The sequence below is a fragment of the Motacilla alba genome, chromosome 3, assembly GCF_015832195.1.
Source record: "Motacilla alba alba isolate MOTALB_02 chromosome 3, Motacilla_alba_V1.0_pri, whole genome shotgun sequence".
In the NCBI taxonomy this organism is placed as follows: domain Eukaryota; kingdom Metazoa; phylum Chordata; class Aves; order Passeriformes; family Motacillidae; genus Motacilla; species Motacilla alba.
In genome coordinates this window covers 7,798,633-7,823,427 of record NC_052018.1, presented here as the reverse complement: position 1 = coordinate 7,823,427, position 24,795 = coordinate 7,798,633, and the positions used below count along the sequence as shown (strand labels likewise).

The following is a 24,795-nucleotide window of genomic DNA, read 5'->3' as shown; positions in this document are numbered from 1 at the left end:
TATCTTCTTTTAAATTACACATCCTTGTAACTGTGTTTAATCCAGAACCAAGCTGATACATAAATCACATAATTACAGATATTTAACAATATCTTGTGGAAGAGATTGTTCAAATCTTATTCTTTCTGGTAGGCATCTGGATTCCCTTTTCCTTGTCCCACCATATATACACATCTTTTTTCCTTCTCTGTAAATGTTTCTGTGAGAACCCTTCCTTTGCCTGTAAACAATTCAGTCCTAGATATTTCTGTCTCCTACAGATAAATTTTCTATTTCCCTTTTATGTAACTAATCTGCAAAAGTACTTCTTTGATCTTTGCTGCCGCTTAGTTAATCCTGCATTTCTGGCACACTGTTGTCATGCACAGTTTTCTTTTATGCTATTAAGAGGTTCAAGTGTTTTGAGATAACAGTGTATCAAGGAAGATCAGTGTTGCTACATTTTGTGCTGATAGCAATATCATTGATATCTAAATAAAATGTTAATGAGGAAAGGTAGACATGGAAATGGAGATGACAGCTGTGTACGAGTTACATGAGCATAAGAACATTTACTAATGGAATGAAACTGTGACTTGTTTGAAGTTCAAGGGAAACTTTGACAGTACTTTGCAGTGGAGCCAGTATCCTGACTGTTCTTCATTTGACTTAGGTGAACTAAGTTTCTGAGGGAAAGATAGCAAGGGAAGCAATTAGCATTACACAAATTAGATGGAGTTATGCTGTCTAAGGTAGGAAACATGTAATAAATGCAATGAGCTGTATTGAAAATGCTCTGAAGTGTTACAATTAAAAAGAAATTTATTGATATTTAGAGAGACCGGAATTCACTGACAGATAAAAGGAATGAGCTATGATAGCAGGAGGCATGTTATTATTTGTTGGTCTGCCTTCTATGCTGGCACAACTGTGCAGCTGAGCTGTGGGTTGGATTGAGAAATGGATCCACTTTAGAAGTGTTTTGGTTGGTATTTTTAGCCCCATAAATGTTTGGGTCTGTGTATTTCCATCCAGTGACTGCAGGATGAATGAGGAGGGGTCCAATGGAGAATGAGAACTCCTGTCACCAGTATTGGTTTGGAAAACTTCACCTCCAGCTAAATTTCCATAAGGACATCAGAGTTTTTCTTACACAGCAAAGTTTTATTCTTTTGATGGCTAAAATTAGTAAATCATGGTGAATTTTGTGCTATTTTTGTAAAATAATGTTTGAGAAATATATCTTTCTAGACTGCCTTTTATGTTTTTAAAATTTATGAAGTGTGTTTGATTGGAAGTGACTGCTGCCTCTGAAGTGACCTAAAGGTTTGCATTCGTGCAGCATTTCAGTTTGGTTTTGTCTGTAGTGTCACCCTGTGGTGTTTGGATGCTCTCCTGGCTGTGTGCTGCCTTGGCTGGTAAGATGCCATGGTACCTGCACAAGAGGGGTGGATCCTTCCCACTTTGGAGACTCGAATGAGGAGTAGATCAGTGTCATTAGCTGGGGGGTAATGGTAGCTCTCTCCTTATCCATTAGATAATAACACTGTCAGGAACCACTGAACCTCAGCAAAGTGAGTTTGCATTTAACATCAAGATTGTGAAATTGCCTCAGTCTGTTGAAAAAATGAAACCATAACATTGACTGATTTACATATATATAAATATATAAAATTACTATCAACATTAAACCACTAACACATAAGTTAATTTCAGTTGTGTGTGACAATGGAAAATAAAGTAATATTTGCATGTGTGAAATTTCATAACTCCTGGGATTTACCTTGCCTTAACTTCACATGCTTAAAAGTCAGGCCAGATGAGTTCAGCTCCAAAGGATGGGTTAGTGCTACCAGGTACTGTATGTTGGGTTTTTAAGGAAAAAGTTAGATAAACATTTGACAGGAGTTACTTCAGAATTACTGGCACTGTTTTGGGTTAGAGAGATGGACTTTTCAGCAACATTTTGGTTGGGAAAATGGTCCAGGGCTTGTGGTTTTCTGTTAGGGCAGGAAAACCTGAAAGTAAACAATAACTAAAAATAAGTTAATTATCCAAGCTTGGAAATACAGAGGAAAATGAGAACCGGGGGAAAGAAAGTAAGGCTTGAGGATAGTGTTGATGCTATTTCAGTGGTTGAAAATATATTAAAGAAATTCACATGAGTATAGAAAACACTATTCTAGAGTAATAGAGGGAAAAATGGAAGAACTAGTTAAGGGAAATGCAGGGCCTCCTATATACACTTCCTGCTGTGATATTTCACTTTTTAGCTATTATAAAGAATAACAAAATAATATTTCATTGTGCAAAGTCAGTATCATAAATTGACCAGCAGAATTTCAGATTACTTTGATTTTGTTGGATTTCATTTGCATGTTGTTTTATTATTGTTCTCATGAAATCATTTTAAAAATCAAAAAAGAAAAAGCCCATGTGGAAACAGAACTTCTGCAGTTAGCATTTTCTCAAGAAGTGGGCCAGTACAAAAAAAAACATGAAAAGAAAGCAGACTGTTGCATACTTTGCAAGCAACTTATGGAAAGTGTAAGGTGAGTTTTAACTTTACTTTGAAGCAGATTATACTTTTAAGTAAAGCTGTAGCAACTCCTAAAAATATACTGGGATACATATAAATGTGCTGGCTGAAGATGCAGAGTAATTAAAATGGAAATTTAGACTTTGTGGTATGTTGTTTATTCCCCACAGGGGAAATGTTTTTTAGGAGCTGGTACCCCATTTAGACTTCTGAGTGTCCCTGGTTTGGCATACTGAGTGTCATCATTCTGCTTCCACTTCTAATTTAAGCTCCTAGCCTTCCTAGCTTTCCTCTGGTTTAATTACAGACTACAGACTTCCCTGCTGGGTGGCTCTGGACACAAGCTTAACACCAGTAGTGTCCTTATTCTTCCAGAGGGCACTGTCCTTTCTGGTGACTGTCTAGTCTGGTGACTGTCCTTTCTGGTGACTGTCTAGTCTGGTGACTGTCCTTTCTGCTGGTGAAGGAAAAAGCTAGAAAAGGAGGTTGGTGCTTCTTAACATTTGGATGATCTGAAAACCTCCCCTTTCCTACACTGATCGATTTTGGCCCTGTAAAATGGCATTTGGGGAGGATGGTGAAGGCTTCTCAGTCTCTGCTTTTGTCCTTTTCACAATCTCCTCTCTGCTCAACTTGTTTGGTACAAACTCTCTCTCTCTCTCTCTCTCTCTCTCCCCACATGCCTTTATCACTGTTTTTGCAAATATCTTCTGTACAGCTTGTGCTTAATAGAACAGTTGTCTTTTATCTCTCTACTTCACTCATTCTCCATCTGTTCTCCATCCAAACCAAAGCTGAAAATTTATCCTCTGCTTTGCATAAATCTCTTCAGCACTTCTTCCAGTGCTTTTATTGTTTCAATTTTAACTTTACAGCCCTGTAATAGACACTAGATAACTCTGCACTGTGCTGCTCTCCTTAATCAGTACCTGAAACCAAATATTTCTTTGTTCAATTGTTGTCCATTTTTGAGTGTATCTATGTGGTTTAAACCCTTGTTTTCAAGCATATTTACATAACAGCATACTCATAAATGTGGGAACAGTTCTATTCTTTAACATTATGCAATTTTAATTGATGTACAGTATTTTTCCTAAGCTTTCCTATAAAATTTTAAGTGGCCAACAGAATGAACTGGAATCCTTTTTTGTTACCAGACTATTTGTGCTGGCTGATGATGGCACTTTCAGGTCGAATGGCTCCTACTTAATCTTTGAATCATACAGCAGGGAAAACAATGTCACCAATATATAACAAATTCAGAAATTCATTAAGCGTCACAGAACTAAAGTTTTCAATTTTACAGCTAGTCACTCTCTGAAACAAACTGTTCTGTCATCTGAATATTTGTCCTTTTTTAGCTCCATCAAACAGAACCAAACCAAACTTTGATAGCTGTTCAAAGAATCTCCTTTAATTTCTGATCTCCTCAACACTCAGATTGTTTTATAGAAGTGTAGTGCATGAAAAACTAATATGGTAATATGACAGAATGACAAAGAAGTGTCTGGTTATAAGTTTTGAGGGATCTTTAATACCTGGATACTTGCTGATCTCTGCTAGTTCAGTTTTTCACCTTCCCAAAGTTCCCCTGTAGCATTTTCTGTGCTTCATTAGCTTCAATTTGAGTGGATCAAACTATGGGATTATCACCCATACAAGATAATATTTGTGAAAAAAATTTCCTTGTCGTTTTTTCCTTTATTTTTCCCTAAGTAGTCCTCTAAAATAGATCCTCCCATCACTCTAGTTAGTTATAATTAAGTTTTATTTTGCTTGGCCATAACATAAGCATTGTAAATACCCAAGACTTATGAGACATAAGGATGTTATTCAAGGGTATTTGCAGGATTAGAAACATCTGCTGCCTTGAAATGTGCTATGTCCTTTAGAAATCTGATCATGTCTTCCCTCACCATGCTATGTCTGTGAACCTTTGTGTTACTTGTTTGATTTCAGTGATTTGTGCTGATTTCAGTGAAGGAAAGAATGACTTACATCAAATTCTTAAAGCAGTAATAATACAAATACCAATTTGAACACAAGTCTAATGCAAAGAAGCAGAAAATCCAATTATCCCAATAACTATAAAGTAACTGATGTGTTTAATACTTAAAAAGTCATATTTATTTGTTGTTTAGGATTTTTTTTACAATCAGGAATGCTTCTTGAGGCTGCTTAAACATATCTTTACAAACAAGGTAGTACAAATATATTTTGTGATATTGCATACCTGTGGTTATAGGTGATTTAGAATGATGATTCCTTTGTCCCTGGGAGGATACTTGCATGAAGAAGACATTTAATTCAATGAAATGAAACTGTTTACTTATTTCAAGAATTGAAATTGTTCCTTATGAGATTCCTGGCTGCATCACTGCAATGGTACTAATGCAAACCTCCAAACCCAATAAAGTCCTTCAAAGCATAGCTCTACTGTCTTGATCCAGCCTTTGTCTGGGGTGAGGTATTGTAACTGGATTTTAGTATCTGTGCCCTATGAATGGGCTTGCCATAATTCCCAGGAAAGGAAAAAAGACTCCCCAGGAGTATAAACAAGACCCAAAATGCAGAGTATGAAAAATAACTCCTAATAGTAGCTGAAGTGTCCTTCCTTGTCTGTTTCCCTGGTTGTACAGGGTGAAGCAGACACAACTTTCCATGGCTCCAGCAGTACAAAATGCCCTTGCACACATGACTGCTCACTCTACTTTATCCTTCATTTTGCATTTCAGTGAGGAAAAGTTAGAGAGTTCATTGAGTTCTTCCCTTATGCCTATTTCTATCACCATAATCGCAGCAGTTTCATTCCCATGGGCCCTCCTGCCTGACTCTCACCTGTATCTGTGTTGTCTCTTGTCTCTCAGGGTGAGGTTCACCTGGCTAAAAGCAAATGTTTGTGTTTAAACCAGTCCCCCAGCTTGTGTTTGCAGTCAGTGGAAAGGAACAGGCACTTATTTCACAGGGACAGTTCACCACAATCAGTTTTAGAAATCTCTGTTAGGGCATGAATAATCTGCTGTAGAAGTGCTTTTCTTTTTTGACTGATCATGCAGGAGCATAGATTAAATGTTCAGTGTATACATCTGCATTTAGCCAAATGAAATTTACATTCAATATCTTTGATTCTCAATTTATCTTGCAAGATTTTTTCTTTCTCTTCTGGGTGCATGTATAAATCCACATGCTGTGTAAGACACTGACAGGAGACAGTGATGAAGCCTTTTTAGTAATTGAACATTTTCATATAAAAATTAGGCATTTCTGAAAATGTTGCAGGTTTCCATGGGATCCAGCTGGAATAGAAAAGAGGCTGAAACAATTTTTTTCTCTATCCTGGTTTTCCTTAATGAATATAAAAGCCCTTTAGTTGTATTTTCTTCAGGTTTTATGATAAAATGTATATCTGCACCAGCTAGATTTGTTGTTACTGTGTGATTTTTAGCATAATACTGTTCCTCCAAGAACATCCTGACCTCAGTCAAAGTAGACAATAGTCTCTCAGCTCCAGCCATTAATAACAGCAGCTGTGGTGAACTTCACTGTAGGTCCAGTCCTTCCAAAGGAATAGTGAGGGTCCAGCCAACCCGAGGATGTAGCTATAGTGTAACCATGCCACAGATTTTGCAGTTAACACAGAAAGTAGTGAAGACAGCTTTCTAGTCTCTCAGTGTCTGAGAGCACAGAATGTCTCTGTATTGTAGGAGAAAAGGTCATTTGGGTTCTTTGTTCAGAAATTATGTCACTCTGCTTGGTGGTCGCATTGGGATGCTTTTTTTGTGGGAGTGACCTCCACAGACTTCTGAACTGTCAGTTCCATCCCTTATGATTATCTCTTGTGTGGCTTTGAATATTAATGGCACAAAGCCGTCCTTGTCTGCAGTGAGCACAATCCAAGAAGAGCCTACAAAAAATTAAGCAAGAAAAAGATATAATGAGTGCACTGCTGTGGTTACGTAAATGTAGAAGCACGTTTCTAAAAGTCAGTGAGCACGCAGGCAGAGCAGGGTTTCTTTTTGTGCACTAAAGCCTTATTACGCTAATGACATTAAGGTCTGACAATCCATGCTCAACACACCTTTGTGCAAATGCAGTGAGGGGCTAAATGAAAGGTCTTGCAAGGTTTGAGGCATTTTGTCCCTTATTTAAATTAAGTTCAAACACAAGGTGCATCTTTGCTAGTTCTAATAAACTAAAAGTATCTTTATCTTCTGAAAACTCAGCCAGCATTTCAGCTGGCTTTTGTTCTAATGGCATCTACTTCTGCTTATCTTTTTCACTCATCTTCTCTACCCAAATGACGAAGAGATTATAAAAACTGGAAGAGTTGCCAGCAAAAATGATTGTGCTGTACTTGTTCTAGAAACGAGTAGGGGTCTCCATCTCATTACTATCAAACCAAGATTGTTCCATATGTTTTCAAATTCATATAGCAAATAGAAGAAAGTTACACCTTGAAGATGATTTACAAAAGATGTTTTATAAAAGCTGCTACAGTAAAATGTCTTGTCTTTTAATTATTTATAAAATCTTCTCCTAAAGAGAATGAACAAAATATGGATGACATTTTTAATCCTTTTTTTTTCTGAAAAAAAGGGACAAGATTTAAAAATCAAAATACTTCAAAACCTTTTAGGTTATCTTTCTGTATTGCATAGAAGAAAATAAACCTCCCTTCACTTTTTCTTTTTTTTTTTTTTTTTTTACTTTTCTTAGCAAATTGGCTTAAAAATGAAGCGATATTTATTTTCTTTAGTGATTCATTTGGCTTTCTTTCTCTCTGGATATTGCAGTTCTCATAGAAAAAAAAAGTGAATTCTCTATTTTTTTTTTTTCCAGTTTGACACTGTATGGGGAAAAAAAAAATCGGTGGCAACTTTAAACCATTGGGGGAGACCTTATATGACACACTTTCCTTAGAGCATGTGGTTCTGTCATTATTGAGCAGGGGCTTTAGCTGGGATATGAGGGAAAGAAAGCCCTGTTAGCTTCTGTGTTGGGATTTTAGATTTTGGGATATAAAACTGTTTTTGAAATGGAATGTGAAAAAAGGAACTGTAGAAAATCCAAATGAACCATCCTTATTTTTGTCAGTCATAACAAAGCATGCTCCTGGAGAAGGTAAATCTCCCCTTCTTCACTAACAAAGCACTTTTGCAGGCTGGTTGCATGTTGTCATGTCACCTGTTACATCATAAGAAGATTGTCTTTCCAAACCATGGATCTTTAATCTTCTGCTCTTAATACTTTCTTTCTAAATCTGAGCAGACTTCAGATTCTGTGAGCAGTGGCCCTGAAAGTGGAAGTTCTATGGTCCAAATGGATATTCCATTGTTGATCAAATTGATGAAGCATACTTTAATGTCAGACTCTTGGAACTTATTTTCATCCATTGAAATGCTGGAAATTCTCAGTCTCATTGGTAACACTTGCTTATCCCACGGAATATTTTAATGGAAAACTGTGTGCGGAGTGTAGTGCCCTTTTACTGAGAGCAATTATTTTGATGCTTTGCCAAAAAGAGAGACTCCTGTGAGCTGCTACCAGGGCACTCCACGACAGACTCTGTTTAGCCCCAGCAATGGTATTACAGTCCTGGGCTTAAAGTGCAAACAATAAGATCGAGCTCATTGCTCTTTTTTAACTCTGATGATCTTAACAGCATTGCTGTGGACATGAATTTTACTTACAGCTGTGAAGCTTTTCCCTCCAATCTATTAATGCTTAAGTGTTTACTAATAGTAAAAATGCCAGGCTGTCATTATAATACAAGCATGCTCTTCGTTACGTACCATTTAATTATACAGTATTAAAGGATGGGAGTGATATTTTTAAACTTCATGTTTAATATTTATGTCTTGTGTCAAAAGAAACTTTTAGGAATATAAGCAAGTACCATCTAGAACTGAATAAAGAGCTACACAACTGCTTCTGTTCCAAACCTAATAATTTTGCAGGATTTTGGTGAGCTTTAGAAAAATTGTTTCAGTTTTTGTTTTTGCTGAAAGAGTAGAATCAATATCAGAAAATCTGAGCAGAAAGAGGGTCATATTAGGATGATTCTGAGACATTATCTTTTTGATATCTCTGAAGTTTAATACATAAAATTGAGGAAAAGTGTTCTGCTAATTAAATATTCAACTGCTCTATAGAGGTTTTTCATTTTTTTCATTTTTCTCATTTTTCTCATTTCTTCTATTCTCTTTGAAAATAGATTTTCTCAGTTCCCTTGTTTATTACAGGCATTTCTTTCCAAAATCAAGAGCTGGAAATACAGGCCAAAAATGGGCTCCTCCTTGCCCTGCAGCTCTGCATCATGTTGCTGCAGAAGCCTGCTGGGAAATAGCTCAGGTCTCAACAGCAGTGCAGTTTTTTCATATATGCTTCCACTGCACTGCACAGTCAGGGAAGATTCTTGAAAAAAATATGGAACATGCATGTCCTTGTCTTCTGGAACAACTTCAAAAGAGGATCATGGTAGCCTATGATGAGAAAAGCTTTCAGAAGCATTATAGAGAAATGACTAAGAAATGGCAGATTGTGTGTTGCTGAGAGAGTGTCACACAGGAACAGACAGGGACAAGGCACTTCAGAGGCCAGTCTGGGGCCAGGGTTCCCCTTGTGGCATCGGTCCTTATGAGTTAATCAGTGGTGGGTGGTAAAAATGGGAGATAGGCAAATAGGAACATTGAGCTTCATTTTTTATCTTACATTAAAATAATCCCAAATGCTACTTGATACATATATATATATATATATATATATATAATATTCTGAGAGTGAATTTTTCTCCAACCTATACTCTGTTGTCAGGGCTGAGACATGCTAGTAAGGATAGGTGAAGCAAAATGCCAAAAGTTTTCAGGAAAGCAATCCTACTTCCAGGTAACAGAGTGTACTGATTATTTTCTCAGCCTTCCTTTGCAGAGCCACCTAACATATTACTCTGCTAATAGATAGTTTTGCAGTTACTTAGCATTTAAATGATTTCAAGAGACTCTGCTGTATTTCAGACAAGGGAAAACACTCATTTGCCAAAAGAAGTTAGTTAGCTCGGTTTACTAAAGTCTGGGGTAGTTATTCTATCACAAATGCCTCTTTTATATGCTAAAAATCTCAGGTGAAACCAGATAGCAGAAATAAAAAGAACATACCGTGTTTCATTTCAATAACAGGCAGGTCAAACAGCTGCTGGACTAAACTCAAATGGATCTTGCCATCACAGAGGAGAACGTCTTTTGTTTCTTCAGTAACTGATCCATTTGAAAAGCTTTTCTTCATATCCATGTATGTAAAAGAAAAGATCTAGTTAATGGCTTTGACATCGAGCCCGAGTACTTAAAACCATTCCTCTGCTCTTACTCCTTTCAGTTCTTTAGCCATTCTGCCTTTTCTTTGTCTGTCTTTCCTACAGTTTATAGATGACAACATCATGCAGGACCATTCTAAGCACAATCTCGTAGTCCCATGTGAGGAGGATAAAAATGCCTTTTTGTTTTTTGCTTTGTGAGCTTCTGCAGCTCAAAACTGCCTCAGCCCTGTGCATGTATTGTCCTGGGCTGGGCATCTGTGTGTTTGTCTGTTGGGCCTCCCTGCCTGAAGCCAGTTCAGTGGAAGGGAATGTGTCATACCTGGAATAATGTTGTTCCAGATGCTGCCAGAGTAAGTGAGTACTCTGCTCAGTTTCAGCTGTATGTGTGGATGGGTTTGAAGCCATTGGGCAGCTATTCCACCCTGGCAAAATAACCTCAGGGTTATTTTGGCACAGGGAGTATTGCAGAGAGACTGGACCTAGCAACAGCCTCTCTCAAAAGCTGTCACAGCAAGGTACCTTGGGAATCCTGTGACTTGCTTTGAGAGACAGGGAATGTATGGATTTACAGCCTTGGAATTTGCTCTTATAGTTACCGAAAGAACACACTTGAGTATAAAGGTGGCTTGTTTCTGCTTCATGAAATTTAGGTGGCCCTGAGAATCAACATCTTTGTGTTTCATCTTTCCGGTTACTGCAAGGTGCAAGGACAAAAAAAATTGTTGAACTACTATGGTCATGGAATGGATATATATTTGAATTTACATTTTCCTATCTGCTATCATTTAAAAGTCCTTTTAACATTGAAAATTTTCCAATGACTCAATGTCATTATGAAATAGATGTGAATGGGACATTTTCTTCTGAATAATATTGCTAAATAATATTTCTATACTTTGTCCTATGAATTTAATTTTGTTCTTTCCATGTTTTCTCCCTGTGTAGTTTCATGTGTTATGTTTTGCTTTGTTGCTTTTTATTTGGCATCTTTATGTTTGTGATACCCCGGATTTTACATATTTGTTATGAATGGACAGTCTACTTACCCAATTGCATAGACCCCTCTGTTTCATACATTCAAAAGGGATCCAAGGTAATATTTCAGAATGGTTTGACAGAATCTCATCTATTCTAACTCCTGTTCTAGTCCTACTCTCTCTGTGTCTACTTCACACCCTTGAATTTTTCTTGCTAATGTAAAACTTACGGTTGAATGAATTCACAACTGCATCTTCAATTTGTGTGCACAGAAATCTAACCTCTGACTAAATAAATGTCTCTTGTAATGCTTGTCTTCATTTCTAATTGTGCTGTCTTTTGGCAGTTGCTCTCTGTGAATGTGTGCTTTTTTGCTGTGTAACAACCTTTCTAAATCAATCCCTTTCACTTTTCTGTACACAGTATCTGTGCTATCATGCAACTGCATTGAATCCTGTAAATCAGAATGTCTGCTGACTGTTGCAAATGTCCTTTCTCCCACTCTGCTATTATTTACTCATGCAGATAGTCTATGACTGATTGTTATTTATTTATTTATTTATTTTTTATTCATAAGAACCATAACAATATATTTCCATTAAATATAGGAACTTTCCAACTTTCACATGTCTTCTCATATTTTTTCCATATTCAAAACAACCAGAAATTTGTGCATAATTAATAAAGGACATACCTAAGGAATGTATCAAGGAAGTATCATTGTCTTAGTCATAAACTGATAGCAGCTTTTTGTTACAGCTGCAACTATATCAGAAAAGTTCTTTGTAATTTTTAGGTATTTCCAAGTTATGTAGTACTGTATTCTATCGAACCTAAACACACCTGAAACTCAGTGGGGTGAATGTTCAGCAGTGAGTGTGTGCTTTGCATAGGCATTGCAAAGGTGCTCCTTGCCTGTGCAGGTATTTGTGCAAAGCTTTGTCATTGCTGCAGATTGTGGACTAGCTCATCTAACAATTATTTCATTTTCCTGAGTTCGGGTTGGAACAACGGAGTTTATTCAACCTAGAACTTCAGCTCGTGAATTATAGAAAAAGATGGACTGTACATGAGACAAGCTCATTGCCTTGACCCAAGTGGTCCATTTTTCATATAGATGTGCTTCAACTCAAGAATTATCAGAAAATAATCTAGCTCTATCGGTCTTGACTTGAAATCAGTTGAATGGAAATGTATACTGAAGACGATTTTGTTCTAGTTTTGTTCCTGTATAGCATTGCACAATATTATTGGAACAGCCATTGGAAGTGGAAGACATTTTTGTATACACAAAACTGCACAACACCTATTTTTTATCCTAAACAGTTTTTCAAGGACAGACCTGAAAGATCAAGTCTCAGTTGTTTGTCTTTCGTCACTTGTCAGTGTTCATATGAGCTATTTTCTCTGTCACATGCTTCTCTTTATAATGATAAACATAATCATCTTATACATTTATTTTTGACTTTTCACAAATTCTGTCAAGTCATGAATCTTTCTCTGTTATAATCTTCTAATTATTTAGCCTTTTTGTTTAATGCTTAGTTTGAGTGATGATAATGTGCCTTCTCTTGGAGGAATGTGTTCACACACGTCGTATCACAGATTAACTGATTTAAACCTGTACCTTCTTGTGAGGCAGGTAACTCTTAGTATCCCCTTTTTATAGATCATACCATTACACAGGGAGCTTAAGAGATTTAGTCAAGGTCATGGAAGTAATTTGTGACAGAGTTAGAGGTACAACTAAAAGCTTGCCTTGGTATTTCCCACTTTCATGCCGTAACCCAAAGACAATTTTCTAGACAAATCTAGATTTAATCCTCCTCTTCCCAAAATCCATGTCTGTTTTTGCTATTTATCTCAATAGGAATCAGAGGACTTGAAATTCCCAGATTAAAATCCCTTGTGTTAGTTGCTTTTTCTTAGAACAAAGGTTGTTGGTAGACAAAGAATATGTTAATCACAGAAGAAACAAATATATTTCCACACACATTAGTTGTATATTTTCAGATTAAGTTTCTTTAGCCAACTTCCTGTAGTATGTCAAGTCCAACTCTCCTTCAACAGAAAGCCAGCAAAAAGAAACAAATTCAATAATTGTTTTCCCTCAGCCATGTCAGCCTGCCCAGATCAGATTTTATAGCCTATAAAGGGTGTTTTGGACAGCACCCAGCCTGTCACAGCAGTGCCAAGCTGTCTTTCAAAACTCACATTTTGGATTGCAAATATGTAAGAGAAAAACATCATTTACTAAGGCAAAAGGATTCCTGGATGAGGTGTTACATATCTCATGTATTTGCACTTTTCATACTGCACAATAAGTGAACATGCCTTCTCTCCCTTTTCTGAGCCCCACTGAGCAGTCAGCTGGAGCTGGTTCTGCCTCTTGACCTTTTCTTCATTTGTCTTGCATTTCCTAATGCACTGCCTACACTCTCCTGCATGCTGAGATCATCTTAAGGAACTTAAATTCAACAAGTGATGAAACAGTGAGGTAAATGAGAATGTGCTACCACTCAGAATTGTTTTTATTGACACTGGGTTAGCGATCAGTTGAAGTCTCAATGTGTTCTTCTTGCCCATGGATGTCTAGGAATGTAAAATGTTTTTCAGATCAGACCTGCCAGCTGTGTGCCCAGTGCTCATTACCTGCTGAAGGATATGCCTCACTGATGTGCCCACATACTGCCTTTGTTCTTTTCATAACAGTATTGTATTTTAAAATCACAGTCATCTTGTAGTCACATAACATGTACAAAAGCAGAAATTTCATCTCTTAATCCCGGAATATATAACTATGCACTTTATATTAGTTCATTTTATTAACTTCAATCCTTCTTAAAAATTTATTCTAGATGTTAAATAATAGTCATCAATTTACAAGTGTGAAATCCTGATCCTTTACTGAAAATATTACTGACTTTATGTCATATGCAGATTTTATAGGCATAACTCAGCAGATCATTAATGAAACTTTTAGATGACACTGAAAATCCATCATGAGAAAATCCACTAGTATTTTTTTCCATTTTCTTCTATACTGCTATGACTATTACTATCTCCATTGCAGCTAATTCCTTAACCATCTTATTTTTCTTCTATTAATCCCTATTCTCTGCTGTTGAACAAATAATTTCCCCTTTGGCATGATTCAAGTACTGTTCTGAATTACAGGTATTTTAAATATTCTTCATCTCCTTTGTGTTAATAATCTGTTCTTTTATTAGGGAAAGGTATCAGGTTAGTACATGCATTATGCAGTGAATAGTACTGTAGTTGCCTAGGATTCTGTTGTCATTATGTTACACTCTTGATTTCAACTGTGTTGTGCTCCACTGGTGATTTCAGGTTTGATACCTTAGTACCCATTAGTCAGCTTGTTTTTAGCTTGTCCCCATATACATTGTGCAGGATGAGAAAAAGCTAGTAGATTAGCTAGATGTGGGAGTTCTGTCCCAGAAGACAATGAAAAGACACTTAAACAGCTAAGGAAGAGAGCATTGAAGAGGAAGGAGAATTATGATTTATATTCTTACTGTGCCTCGTGCAGCATTGCCACAGGTAGTGTTCATTAGGTTTGACAGCTTGCACTGCTCCCCTTCCCTGTCATTATTTCTACCTTTGCTGTGATTCCTGCCTGCTTTTCGGTAGATTCTGTTTTTATTGTGGTGGAGATATTGATACCTTTCCTTTCCTTACCCTAATGTGGGACATTCCAATTGCAACCTTAATTAACCTGGCAGAGAAGCGTAAGCCTGTAAAATGTTTATGCTGGAAGAGATCTGAGGTGCTCAGAGGTGCTTAAATCCCAGTGCAGTTTGCATTTATAGGGCACATCAGCATTCCTGGTGACACCATGCTGGGATTTCTCTCCTCTTGGCTCTCTGTTGATAGTTCTGCAACTACTGTTTCAGGTGTATTGTTGTCTAAGATACACCTTTTGTGCTTCCATGAACTTTATGTGTGATCTCTATTTTCTCTGTGCAATATGATAGCTTGGCTTCATTTTTGACATTGCATGTTCCTTTCCTTTTGCACCTGCATATCCAACAAACAAATCATCTGCTCTAACAAAAGGAATTGTGTCTCCTCTACGGACTGTGCTTGTCTGCTATTGATCAGTTTCAGAACACTGTTGACAGAATCTGTTCATAACAAATTCCTCAACCTTTGCTCAAAATGTTATCCATGCATTAATCACACTTTCCCTTGACTACTGCAGGTCTTTCTTTTACAGTCATCCTAAATCTCTTGTTTCTAAATTTCAGGATAGCTGACTAGTTTCTTACTCCAGGGAGCAGTCATATCAGCTTCCTCTTCCATCATTTTCATGACTTAGTTTCTATTGCTCAACCCAAGTTAAAATTGCCCTTTGGATTTCAGAAGAGTTCATGGTCTTATTACAGCTCATCATTTCAGCCTGGTCTTTGCTCATTTTACTGTGCCCCCCATATATTCCCCTTCTTTACATCATGTATTTCTATCAGAGCTTTACTGCCATATGTTTGGATCCTTTCTGTTCATCTCCCAGATATGTGTTAAAAAAACAAACAAACAACAAGCCACGTTTATTTTATAGCTGACCTTTGTAGCTGGCTATAAAGCTTCCCACAGTAAGTTGTATGAAGATACTATAAAAGTACAGATTGACTTATGTACAATTATTGGTCTGTGCTAAGAAAAGAAAGTCATTGTGACTAATTGCTGAAAAGATATTATTTCCTGTTGAATTATGCAATATATGCTCTCAGTGATATAAACTTTTGACATCATACTGCTTGTGAACAAAATGTAGGAGTTTAACGATATTCTTCAGATTAAGATGAATGTTATTCCTCCTGGAGAGGTTTGCCTAAATGCCTTTAATTTGAGATCCAGATTGGCTTTATTTCCACTGTAATTAGCTTTTGAATGAGACTAGTTTAAATATTCTGCAGCTGTTTCTTTTCTGGGGGAAAGGCATGATAAAAGTATCTTTTTGCAAAATGAAACAGAAAAAAATCTGTGACAGATCCTCTTTTTTTTTTTCTTTTTAAGTAATATCTTCTTATTGCATGTCTGTCTGCCCTCCCACATTCCCCTGAATCACAAACCTGCATGTGATGAAAGAGCAATAATATTTGCTTTTCAGGGTTGAATGATCAAGTTACCTCTGGTGGCTGAATGCTATTACAAAAGTGATAGTGCAGTGACATTTCCAAAGTGTGAATGATCGTGGTTTTCTTCTATGGCTATGGGCTACAAAGAATACAAATTCTGGCAGCACTGCATAGATGTGACTTCAGAGGAGTTACAGGCAGACTTGCACTAACAGGATAAACAAAGGTTTTGAAGACTGTTAAATGAGCAATTATGAATTATTAAGTAATAAATGTTTCTGTTTTTTTAGTTTTCTAAGCAGAACAGGAAGTACACATAAATACGTCAATAACTCTTCTGCAAAACAGTGTTTGTAATTGCTCATTAATTATTGCTACATTTTTAACCATTATGTTTTAAACTTTCATTTTATTTTTTAAATGTATAAATCTGGTTATGCAGTTCTGATAATTATATTCTTTAGTGCAATAGACTTCTCAATCAAGACTGAGCCTCTGCTGGGCTGGGGATTATAGAGATACTTAAGAAGACATGCACTTGGCAGAAAGAGCTGGAAGATAATGGAAGATATTATTGACTGGACTGCAGTGTTCCTAAAGCTTAGAAAGTTTTCCACTGGCTGATATTTATATCATAAGGCAATAAAGCTATTTCCTGACTTTTTGCTCTGTGAACACAGAGTCTGGCTGGAACCCACAGCCCAGCTGGTCTCTGAGCTCACAGTGCACAGAACAACTCCTGAAGGAGGAACAAGGTTCAGATGTCTGAATATAAACTAATCAAAACAACTATTTCTCTGAAAATTATTAGCTGCCTATGAAGCAAATATTTCCCTGTCTGTCTGTAGACCTTTCTGCCAAGTCTATTTTTCATTATTTTTTGGCATCATACTGTGATTCTGTTAGATTTCAGAAGAGGGGCTGAACTATACAAGGCATTAGTCGAGACTTCCCCAGGAAAGCCGTGTGTGGGAAGGCATTAGTGGCACTTTTTCGAGTCATTGTAATGCGGTGCTAGCAGTGCTTGCTGCTGGCTTAATGTGAAACTAACCTGTTTAGATAAATAAGTATTCCTTTCTAAACATAGTTTTTCTAGCAGTATTCTAGAAGCACTTAATTTTTCTATTGTTCTTTCCAAAGAAAAATAGCAGGATAACTAATTCTTACTTCTAGTGCAAGCACGTGCACAGCGACTTCAGATCTTAGATTAATGTTATGTGTCACAAATAAAACTTCTCTTGGGAAAGGTTAATCCAATTGACTCCTAGAAACAGGGCTGCTTGCTAAATAAATAAGTTGATTTATGTTAAGAAATCAAAATTAATTTGAACATACTGGAGAACAGAAGGGCTTGCTTCTTGGCCAATAAAATCCTAAATTATTTAAAATAGACATGCTACTTTTTCACCAGAATTTGTATAATGTGTTCAAGTTAAATTATTGACTAATTCAGATTGAAAGCTTTGCTTTTATCCAGACAACCCAACACACCAGAATCTGTTTAAATGCCAAGTAAATACTTGCTAGAAAGTAATGACCATGATTGAACTGAGTCACCATTCCCTTAATGACTGTTTAAGGAGGGGTACTTGGATGTCTATATAGATTCCTTTAAAGTTAAAGGAAGTAAAATTTGCTTCAGCATCATCACAATGCAGTGTATTATTTTGACATAATGCTGCTCATGTTGCAGAAGATAAGAATGCATTTATAATTGGCATCTATCTCCTGAAAGGGATACTAGTTTTATCACTACCATCAGCATGTTCAAAAATCTGATCAGTATTATGTTAGTATTCCTGTAAATAATATTAAAAACAGGAGATAGAAATAATTACCCAACCGGCATTCCTTAGTTGAAATTCTTATTGAAGCCAGGAGGAAATTCACCAAAACAAGGGTAGATAGGAACGTGATGGTTTGAAATTCTTGAATTTATTTAATGAAATCTTAATTACATATTGATGTATTAGAAGGTTTTGGTTTGTTTGAGTTGTTTTTTTTTTTTCTGAAATTTTGAAGTGGTTATGTGTTTCACAAATTGAGTACATCTTATTTTGCAAAGAATAGTGTTGAGGAATCAAAGCAGAAATAAGCCAAATTCATGTCATATCCATTTCAATTTTTCCATAAATTGAGATTCAGTACTTTGTTTCAGTCTTCCTGTGAGTCTGGCTATCTTCATACTCTGGATTTGAGCTCAGGTTTAAATTTATTACATTTCTAGTGAGCTACTGTAGCCCCCCATTCATCGGCTTATCTCTGCACTAAACTAAAATATAAGCCTTTTGTAGATTAACAACTCTGGCTTTGTTCTCTCTGACAGATACACACAAAGTCAGCCAGTGTCCAAGATAATTGTGCATGACCAAAGAATAAACAGACAAATCTCCCATGTTAAGCATCCTCTAAACTATCCACATCATCCTGAGTTGTCATTCCAATGAAAAATTATAATTCCATTTTAAGTTAAGCTTGATTCTAAACCAAGGTTACATTTCTTAGGGGTTGATAAGACTAAACTGCATCCTCTTGGTTTAAAGCCAAATAAACGCATGATTTTTTAAAAATTTGGTTCCTATCACAGTATTTCTAAGCTGACAAAATGTTACCTGGTAGGTGACATGCACGACAGGCGGTTCCTGGGAGCACGGGTAGGCTAAAGATATCCTCCTCCCGTTCCTAGCGAAGTCCGTGATTTCGGAAAGACTCAGCTGTAACTCGTTGAAACTGCCACAAAGTCTTTCTAAATTTCTAGATATGTGACTCATTCCCCTTTCACTTGGCAAATTGTTGTTTTTAGGAGAATTCGATGCTTCTCGGATCATATTGAACTGCACTTTAGGGGATGTTGGTCTGCTGGAAATCCTGCTGGGTGATCCAAAACCACGAAGAGATACTGAGCGATTCATAGGTTCAGCATCCAGTGTTTCCAAGGCCACTGAGGAGTCACCTGGGAGCCTTTTCTCATCCAGGTCACTCACACTTGATGAAGAGCTCTGCTCATAACTAGGGCTCTTTACTTCTTCAATGAGTCTTCTCCTGCCACTTGGAGACTGAATAACTGTGCTTCTTGGTATTAACAACTCCCTGCTTTGAGGTTGGTCTTCTGTGGCAAGGTTCTCAAAGAATTTTCTTTTCCCAGGTATATTAACAGAGGATTCAAAGTTATAAAACATATTCTGCTTAGTCTCAGGCAATGCTGAAGAATTTTCTTCCAGCATCAATTCTTTGACCATAAGACGCATTACATACCTGTCTGAACTTGAAGATGGAATGAGATTAGGATCGGGGAACCTCTGCTTGCCAATCAGAATCAATAAGAGTTTGTCTGTGAAAAAGCATAGGCCCTTTGGTCTTTCATTTTTTTCCAGCTGAATTTGTTGAATATGAGGCATGGAGGAAGAGGTTACTGAATACACCAGAACAATATTAGAAGTATTAGAGGCTACTGCCACAATCTGAGCTCTAAGATCAAAAGCCATTATATCAGGAACCAGAATACCTGGGATGGTGACTTTTCTGGTGGTCGTTACCTTCCTCTCAAAAGTCACCAAGATCAAGTGAGAAGAATCTTGACCATTTGTTGCTGCAGAGTCTTTGCGTTTCAGAGTAATGAGAGGACTGGGATCAGACCGACGGTGGTTTGCAAGGATATGGGTCAAATCCACAGGACCTGATGAAGAAGAAGCAACTGAATCAACACCTGATCTATCTGAATCTATGGACTTTCTTCGTGTGTCCATGGAGTATTCCTCGTCACCAAGCACCAAAGCAGACTGTGAGATTAAAGAAACAGCTTCTGTACCAGAGGGCACATCAAATGCAATGCCTGCATTGAAACCACAGATGTTATCTAAAGGAAGCTCAGTAGCTACAGCAATCTGGAAATCCAGAGTGGCTTCTATAGCGCAGATATAACCTCCCACATCAAAAACTGGGCAAAAGGAGCAGATATTTAGAGTTTTCTGAGCATTATCCCATATGTAGGAGTGCAGGGTAGTGCCTATAGCAACTACTAAACGATTACCATCCTTAGTCCAGCAAGCACAGTGGATGAGTCCGCTGCTTTTGATCTCTGCCTTAACCCGCGTATTGTCAGTACGAACAGCATGCAAGACTGAAGCATCTCGTTTTGTAAGCACAGCCAAGACCTCCTTCTTTGGATGCCAGACACAGCCCTGAGAAAGCAGTGGAAATGGCTCACCAACTTCACAGGTCTGAGAAATCAAGGGCTTTTTCTTCTCTGCACTGCTGTAGACCAGCTGCCAAATGCTTACGTGCTTTTTGTGCTGAACGGCAAGCAGAGCTGGGCTGTCTGTAGAGCAATATGGGCCCCAGTAAAGCCCATGCACATGTTCAAATTGACCAAGAATGCTTGAGTCTCCAAACTTCAGCTCTCCATTTTGATAGTATAAAGTAGTCAGTATCACTTGCTTCCCATCTGTCCAGGCAATTCCATGCACAGGGTGGATAGCTTGATATAAAGCATTGAGGCCGGTTCTCAGCAGCTTTGCCTTTCCCAGATCCATCTTTTAGGCTTTCTTTCTAATGGGGATAGTTCCAAAATAGAGAATTCATGGAATTCACTTGCAAATCACCATGAGAAAGTTTTTTTCTCATGTCTCCTTCCCTTCCTTTCCAGCATCAAGCTGCTAATTTTCTGCTAATAATCCAAGAGTCTATATTGTGAACTCCTTCTCAGGAGGCCTGCAGCTGCTCTTCTAAGTATAAATCCACGTCAAAGCTGCTTTGGCTATGTCTTTTCCTGGGAGGAGTTATCATCTTCATGTGATTGCTAACAAGGTTTAACCAATTACTGTGCGTTTTCGTAGAAGGCTATTTTTAACTCTTCAGTGCTGGGAATATATTTAAAAATAACACTAATACCTTGACCTTCACTGAATGAATGACCTTCAGAATCTCTCTTACCGAAGAGAGAGATCATATACTGGTAAGCCTAAGTATTAAGCTGCAGCCTGAAATAATGACCTGACACTTCTTTCAGCCAGCCTTTGAAGGATGAAAGAAGATTTAAACATAACTGAGAACTGTACAAGGCAGATTGCAATCTGTGATGGGCAGCATCTTTCAAAGAGACAAGATCTGAAATGACTATGAAAGGAAAGTAGAAAAGGGAAATCATGCTCTGTTCTATTAGTAGTTACAAGAGAACAGAGGAAGGCAACATTAAAAAAAACCAAACACCCAAACTAAAAAGCCCCAGATACACAGTCTAGAAGCAAAGAGAGCTGATTAGTGATTAGAGTTCATTTTACTGGGACATACTTCCTAGCCACAAATATATATTGATATCTTTCTTGGTCTTCCCAGCCACCTGTATCTGAGGGCTTTTCCCTCATTATACAGACAGAATGCAGAGAGCAAAAATTTCCTGTTTCTCCTAACCCCACATTTTCCACAATATGTAACATAACATCATGCAAGATCCTTGAGTTGTCAAAGACCAAAAGACTCAAGCAATAAATTGCTGTAGCACAATGGGGCTGTGGGAGGATACAGCAGTTTGGGTGGGCTGTGTTGTTTCAGGCCCAGAGCTGGGCCAGATGGACTGCCTTGGGTGTCTCCATCCTTCCCCCCTCAGCACAGCCCTCTCTGGGGTTAGCCTGGACAGGGAGTGTATGGCTGGGCGTAAATAGTCAGAGTGGGATTAATTAGCTTAAATAAAAGCAACCATTACTATTTTCAGCACCCCAGGATATCTCAGACAGCCACACGGAGCTGGCAGGTACAACCTAGGACTTAGAGAAGAGTAGTGCCATTCTGGGGTGGCAGCTGGCAACAAAGAGATGATCCCCAGATAGTCCCAGGGCTGCCTAAGATGGCATTAGAAGCTTAAAAGCAGGTAAGTGAATCCCATTCTCAGCATCTTTCAGTAATTCTTGTCTTGCCAGTGCATTTCCTTTCAGCTTCCATGTAACTCGTGTCTCTTGCTTTGTAAATTAACAAAAAGTGAGTGAATTAAACCTGGGCAAAGGTTTACGAGCTATCAATGTAATCATTGTGGTTAAAGATGTAAGACTTAACAATACACATTCTGCATCCTTAGCTCATTTATACATCATATATTTGTACATTACCACCTGAGGAAAAACAAATGTCTTGTTGAAGGCAGTTGGACCTCTGTTGTAAAAATTTTAATACCCTTTTTCCAGGTGTATTTACTGAGAATGGTTATTACCACTAAAGAACTCCCAAATTGGTGTAATTATATCACATGCTCATTCACAGCTACCGTTTTTTTTTCTTTTTGTGAATTATTTAATGAAGATTACATTCAAAATAAAAACTTATTTATATTCTTCAAGAACAAGCCAGCAAGGATGACTGGAATAGGTAAAAGTTAAAAAGCTAAATATACAGGTTAGAAGATCCTTTTTTATGCAAGACTTGTAAATTCTTTGGTCTCTGTCTGTGCTTGTGGTGCAACCATGATTTTTAATGATTTTACCTTACTCTTTGTGGCTGCTCTGCCACCTGTTTCACTAGGAGTTCTGACAACTTCCTCCAAGTTGTAGCAGGATTATTGTTTCTCTATACTAGTGAAAATTTCTTATTCATCGTAGTTATAATGAATAGATTGCATTAAAATACAATCCCAGCAGCTCCATAAATTGAGAGAGTCTGTATAATATATATTTATTTTACTTTAAAATATTGGTGTTTCACTGCTTTGTTGTCTTCTGGATGTATTTTGCTGAAACTGATAAAGCTATTCTTTGGCACAGTATCTCATCTATATTCTGCACCACTGTGCTTTAAATATCCTAACAAAACTGTGTCGCAGCTGGTTTCTAGCAACCTAAAATGTGGTTTGGATTCAGAAGCTTCTGCCTCAGTGTGACTGAAATGCTCAGAAGTTTTTACTGGGGATAATGTGTATTCTGCCAGCTATGCTGGCATCTTGAGAGCATGGACTGATTACTTGTGTGGAAGACTGGACTTGATTTGCTGTTGGGTTTTTTTAAAATTTCATCATCTCATAAAGCATTTGCTCTTCATCAGTGTCTGTGACATTATCAGAGGGTAATACAGGGCTGAATATGTGAGGTTTGCCAGTAAGTTTGTCAGAATAAACCTCAATTTTGGAATTCAGGTCATCTCACAACACTGAAGTCTTGAAAAATATTTGCACCAGAGCTACAGTGAGATTTTCATCTATCTCTGAAGGCTTTAGGAAATAGGACTTCATCTGAAGTCATACTTATGACACACATATGAAGACATACTTCATCTGAAACATGCTTATTTCTAATTAATAATCTGCAATACACAGATACAAAGATGGCAACATCCACGAAGTTCCACTGGCATGGTGAGCTGGGGAGTCAAGTATGTATGAATTTGCTGTGGCCTTTTCAAAACTCTCTAAGGCTCAGTGTTCCTTGAAATCTGCAGGATTTGGGCACACTGCAAGCTCTATTCTGTAGCAAATTGAGTTGGAACTTCAGACTCCATTTGGGATAACATTTGAGAATCTCAAGGAGAATTTCCTCTTGTGGTTCTGGTGAGGGGCAATAATGTGGGCAAGGAACTTCTGTGAGAACAGAATCCTCTGGTACCTCCATAAACACCATGTATGACAAAATTCATTTGAGATAAGGTTATCTTTCAGATTGTATCTTTAAAAAACCTGTAAATAATAGAAGACTTGTAAAATATACTGTGGGGAATAAAACCTAAGTTATGTCATGATTATGGATTTGAACAAGTTGTACTGGGGATCAAAGTGAATAAAAGGGACATTGAACTTATGTTTGGCACAACTTCATTTTTCAAAAAACAGGATTTAAAAAGAGTGAAAAAAACAAGTTCCCTTCATTCAGTTATCATATTTTTCTGAAAAAAAAAAAAATTTTCCATCACCTTGGCATGCACAGATCTCTATAGCACGCACTCAAAATAAAGACTGGTAATTGAAAACTGTCCTGGAAATATCACAGTTAGAAATCTGAGACACTTCAGTGAGCAAGCACAGTCTTTACACCTACAATAAGCTAGATTCTGATCTATTAGCATCTCTGTGCCTCTGATTAACTCTGGTGTAGCTGAGAACAGAATGTCACCTTTGGCTTAAACAAGGTGTTTCACTGGTGGCTCCTTGGCTGGCTCTCTCCTGCAGAGTAATTCCAGCCAGCCAGTCCTTGGCGCTTTGGAGGAGATGGTTTTGAGAAGTCGTACATAAAGTCCAAAACTGGACACTGAGTTGCACATGGCTGCCAGTTGGTAGACATGAGTTCCCATGGTTCATAATGAGTGTTGGAAAATTAATCCAGCCTTCATCATTGCAGAGGGTGAGCTGCCTTTTCTTATAATACTGATTTATATTGATGTTTTGACACATTGCTCTACTTGCTATTCAGGGAAAGAGTGAATACTTCTTGTGTGCAAATGGATCAGAGCTAATGAGTTCCAGGTTCTTAAATATATTTACCTGTCTATCTCTTGTCCAGTGGGAGATTGTTATCTTAATATTTCTATGGATCTGAGTTCAGTGCCTTGCAGGAAAAGCAGAATTTCAGACTTCATTTTCTCCTTTAGTCATGGTAAAATAACTCTTTCAGGCTAAATCTTGCTTCAAGTTAATTAAATAGATGTTAATATTCCTGACTTCAGAGGAAGAGCGATCCATCTCAATACGTAATAAAAATGTAAGAGTAATATTTTTTCTAATATGAATTTAACTCAGCTTCATGAAATGTCTAATACATGGTGGTATTTTTACTTCAAAAGTATGCCTGTTTAAAGCTACTCACCATGAATTCACCAATTTAAGTAGGTGTGTCATTTACTTCAGCACTTTTGAGAAGCTTGAGTATTTATTTACGCAATAAATGCATACTAAATGTCTTTATTCTTTCACA

General features: G+C 37.4%; 1 protein-coding gene across 1 annotated transcript; it reads right to left on the bottom strand.

Annotated features, from left to right (window-relative positions):
- Nucleotides 1–3,199: 3,199 nt before the first annotated feature.
- On the bottom strand, nt 3,200–20,636 carry LOC119699719 (WD repeat and coiled-coil-containing protein-like). The gene is made up of 3 exons (XM_038133594.1): nt 18,523–20,636; nt 9,673–9,793; nt 3,200–6,422 (listed from the first exon to the last, which is right to left on the bottom strand). Exons 1-3 carry the CDS (start codon nt 20,440–20,442, stop codon nt 6,256–6,258), a joined length of 2,208 nt encoding a protein of 735 aa, XP_037989522.1. The 5' UTR covers nt 20,443–20,636; the 3' UTR covers nt 3,200–6,255.
- Nucleotides 20,637–24,795: the final 4,159 nt, after the last annotated feature.

Bases quoted from the DNA above. Each gene is read 5' to 3' on its own strand.
- LOC119699719 (XM_038133594.1), bottom strand. From the start codon at position 20,442: ATGGATCTGGGAAAGGCAAAGCTGCTGAGAACCGGCCTCAATGCTTTA. The intron at 9,794-18,522 runs GTAACATTTTGT...ATGGATATGAAG, and splicing joins TCGTGCATGTCACCTACCAG to AAAAGCTTTTCAAATGGATC. The intron at 6,423-9,672 runs GTATGTTCTTTT...AATTTTTTGTAG, and splicing joins TGTTATTGAAATGAAACACG to GCTCTTCTTGGATTGTGCTC.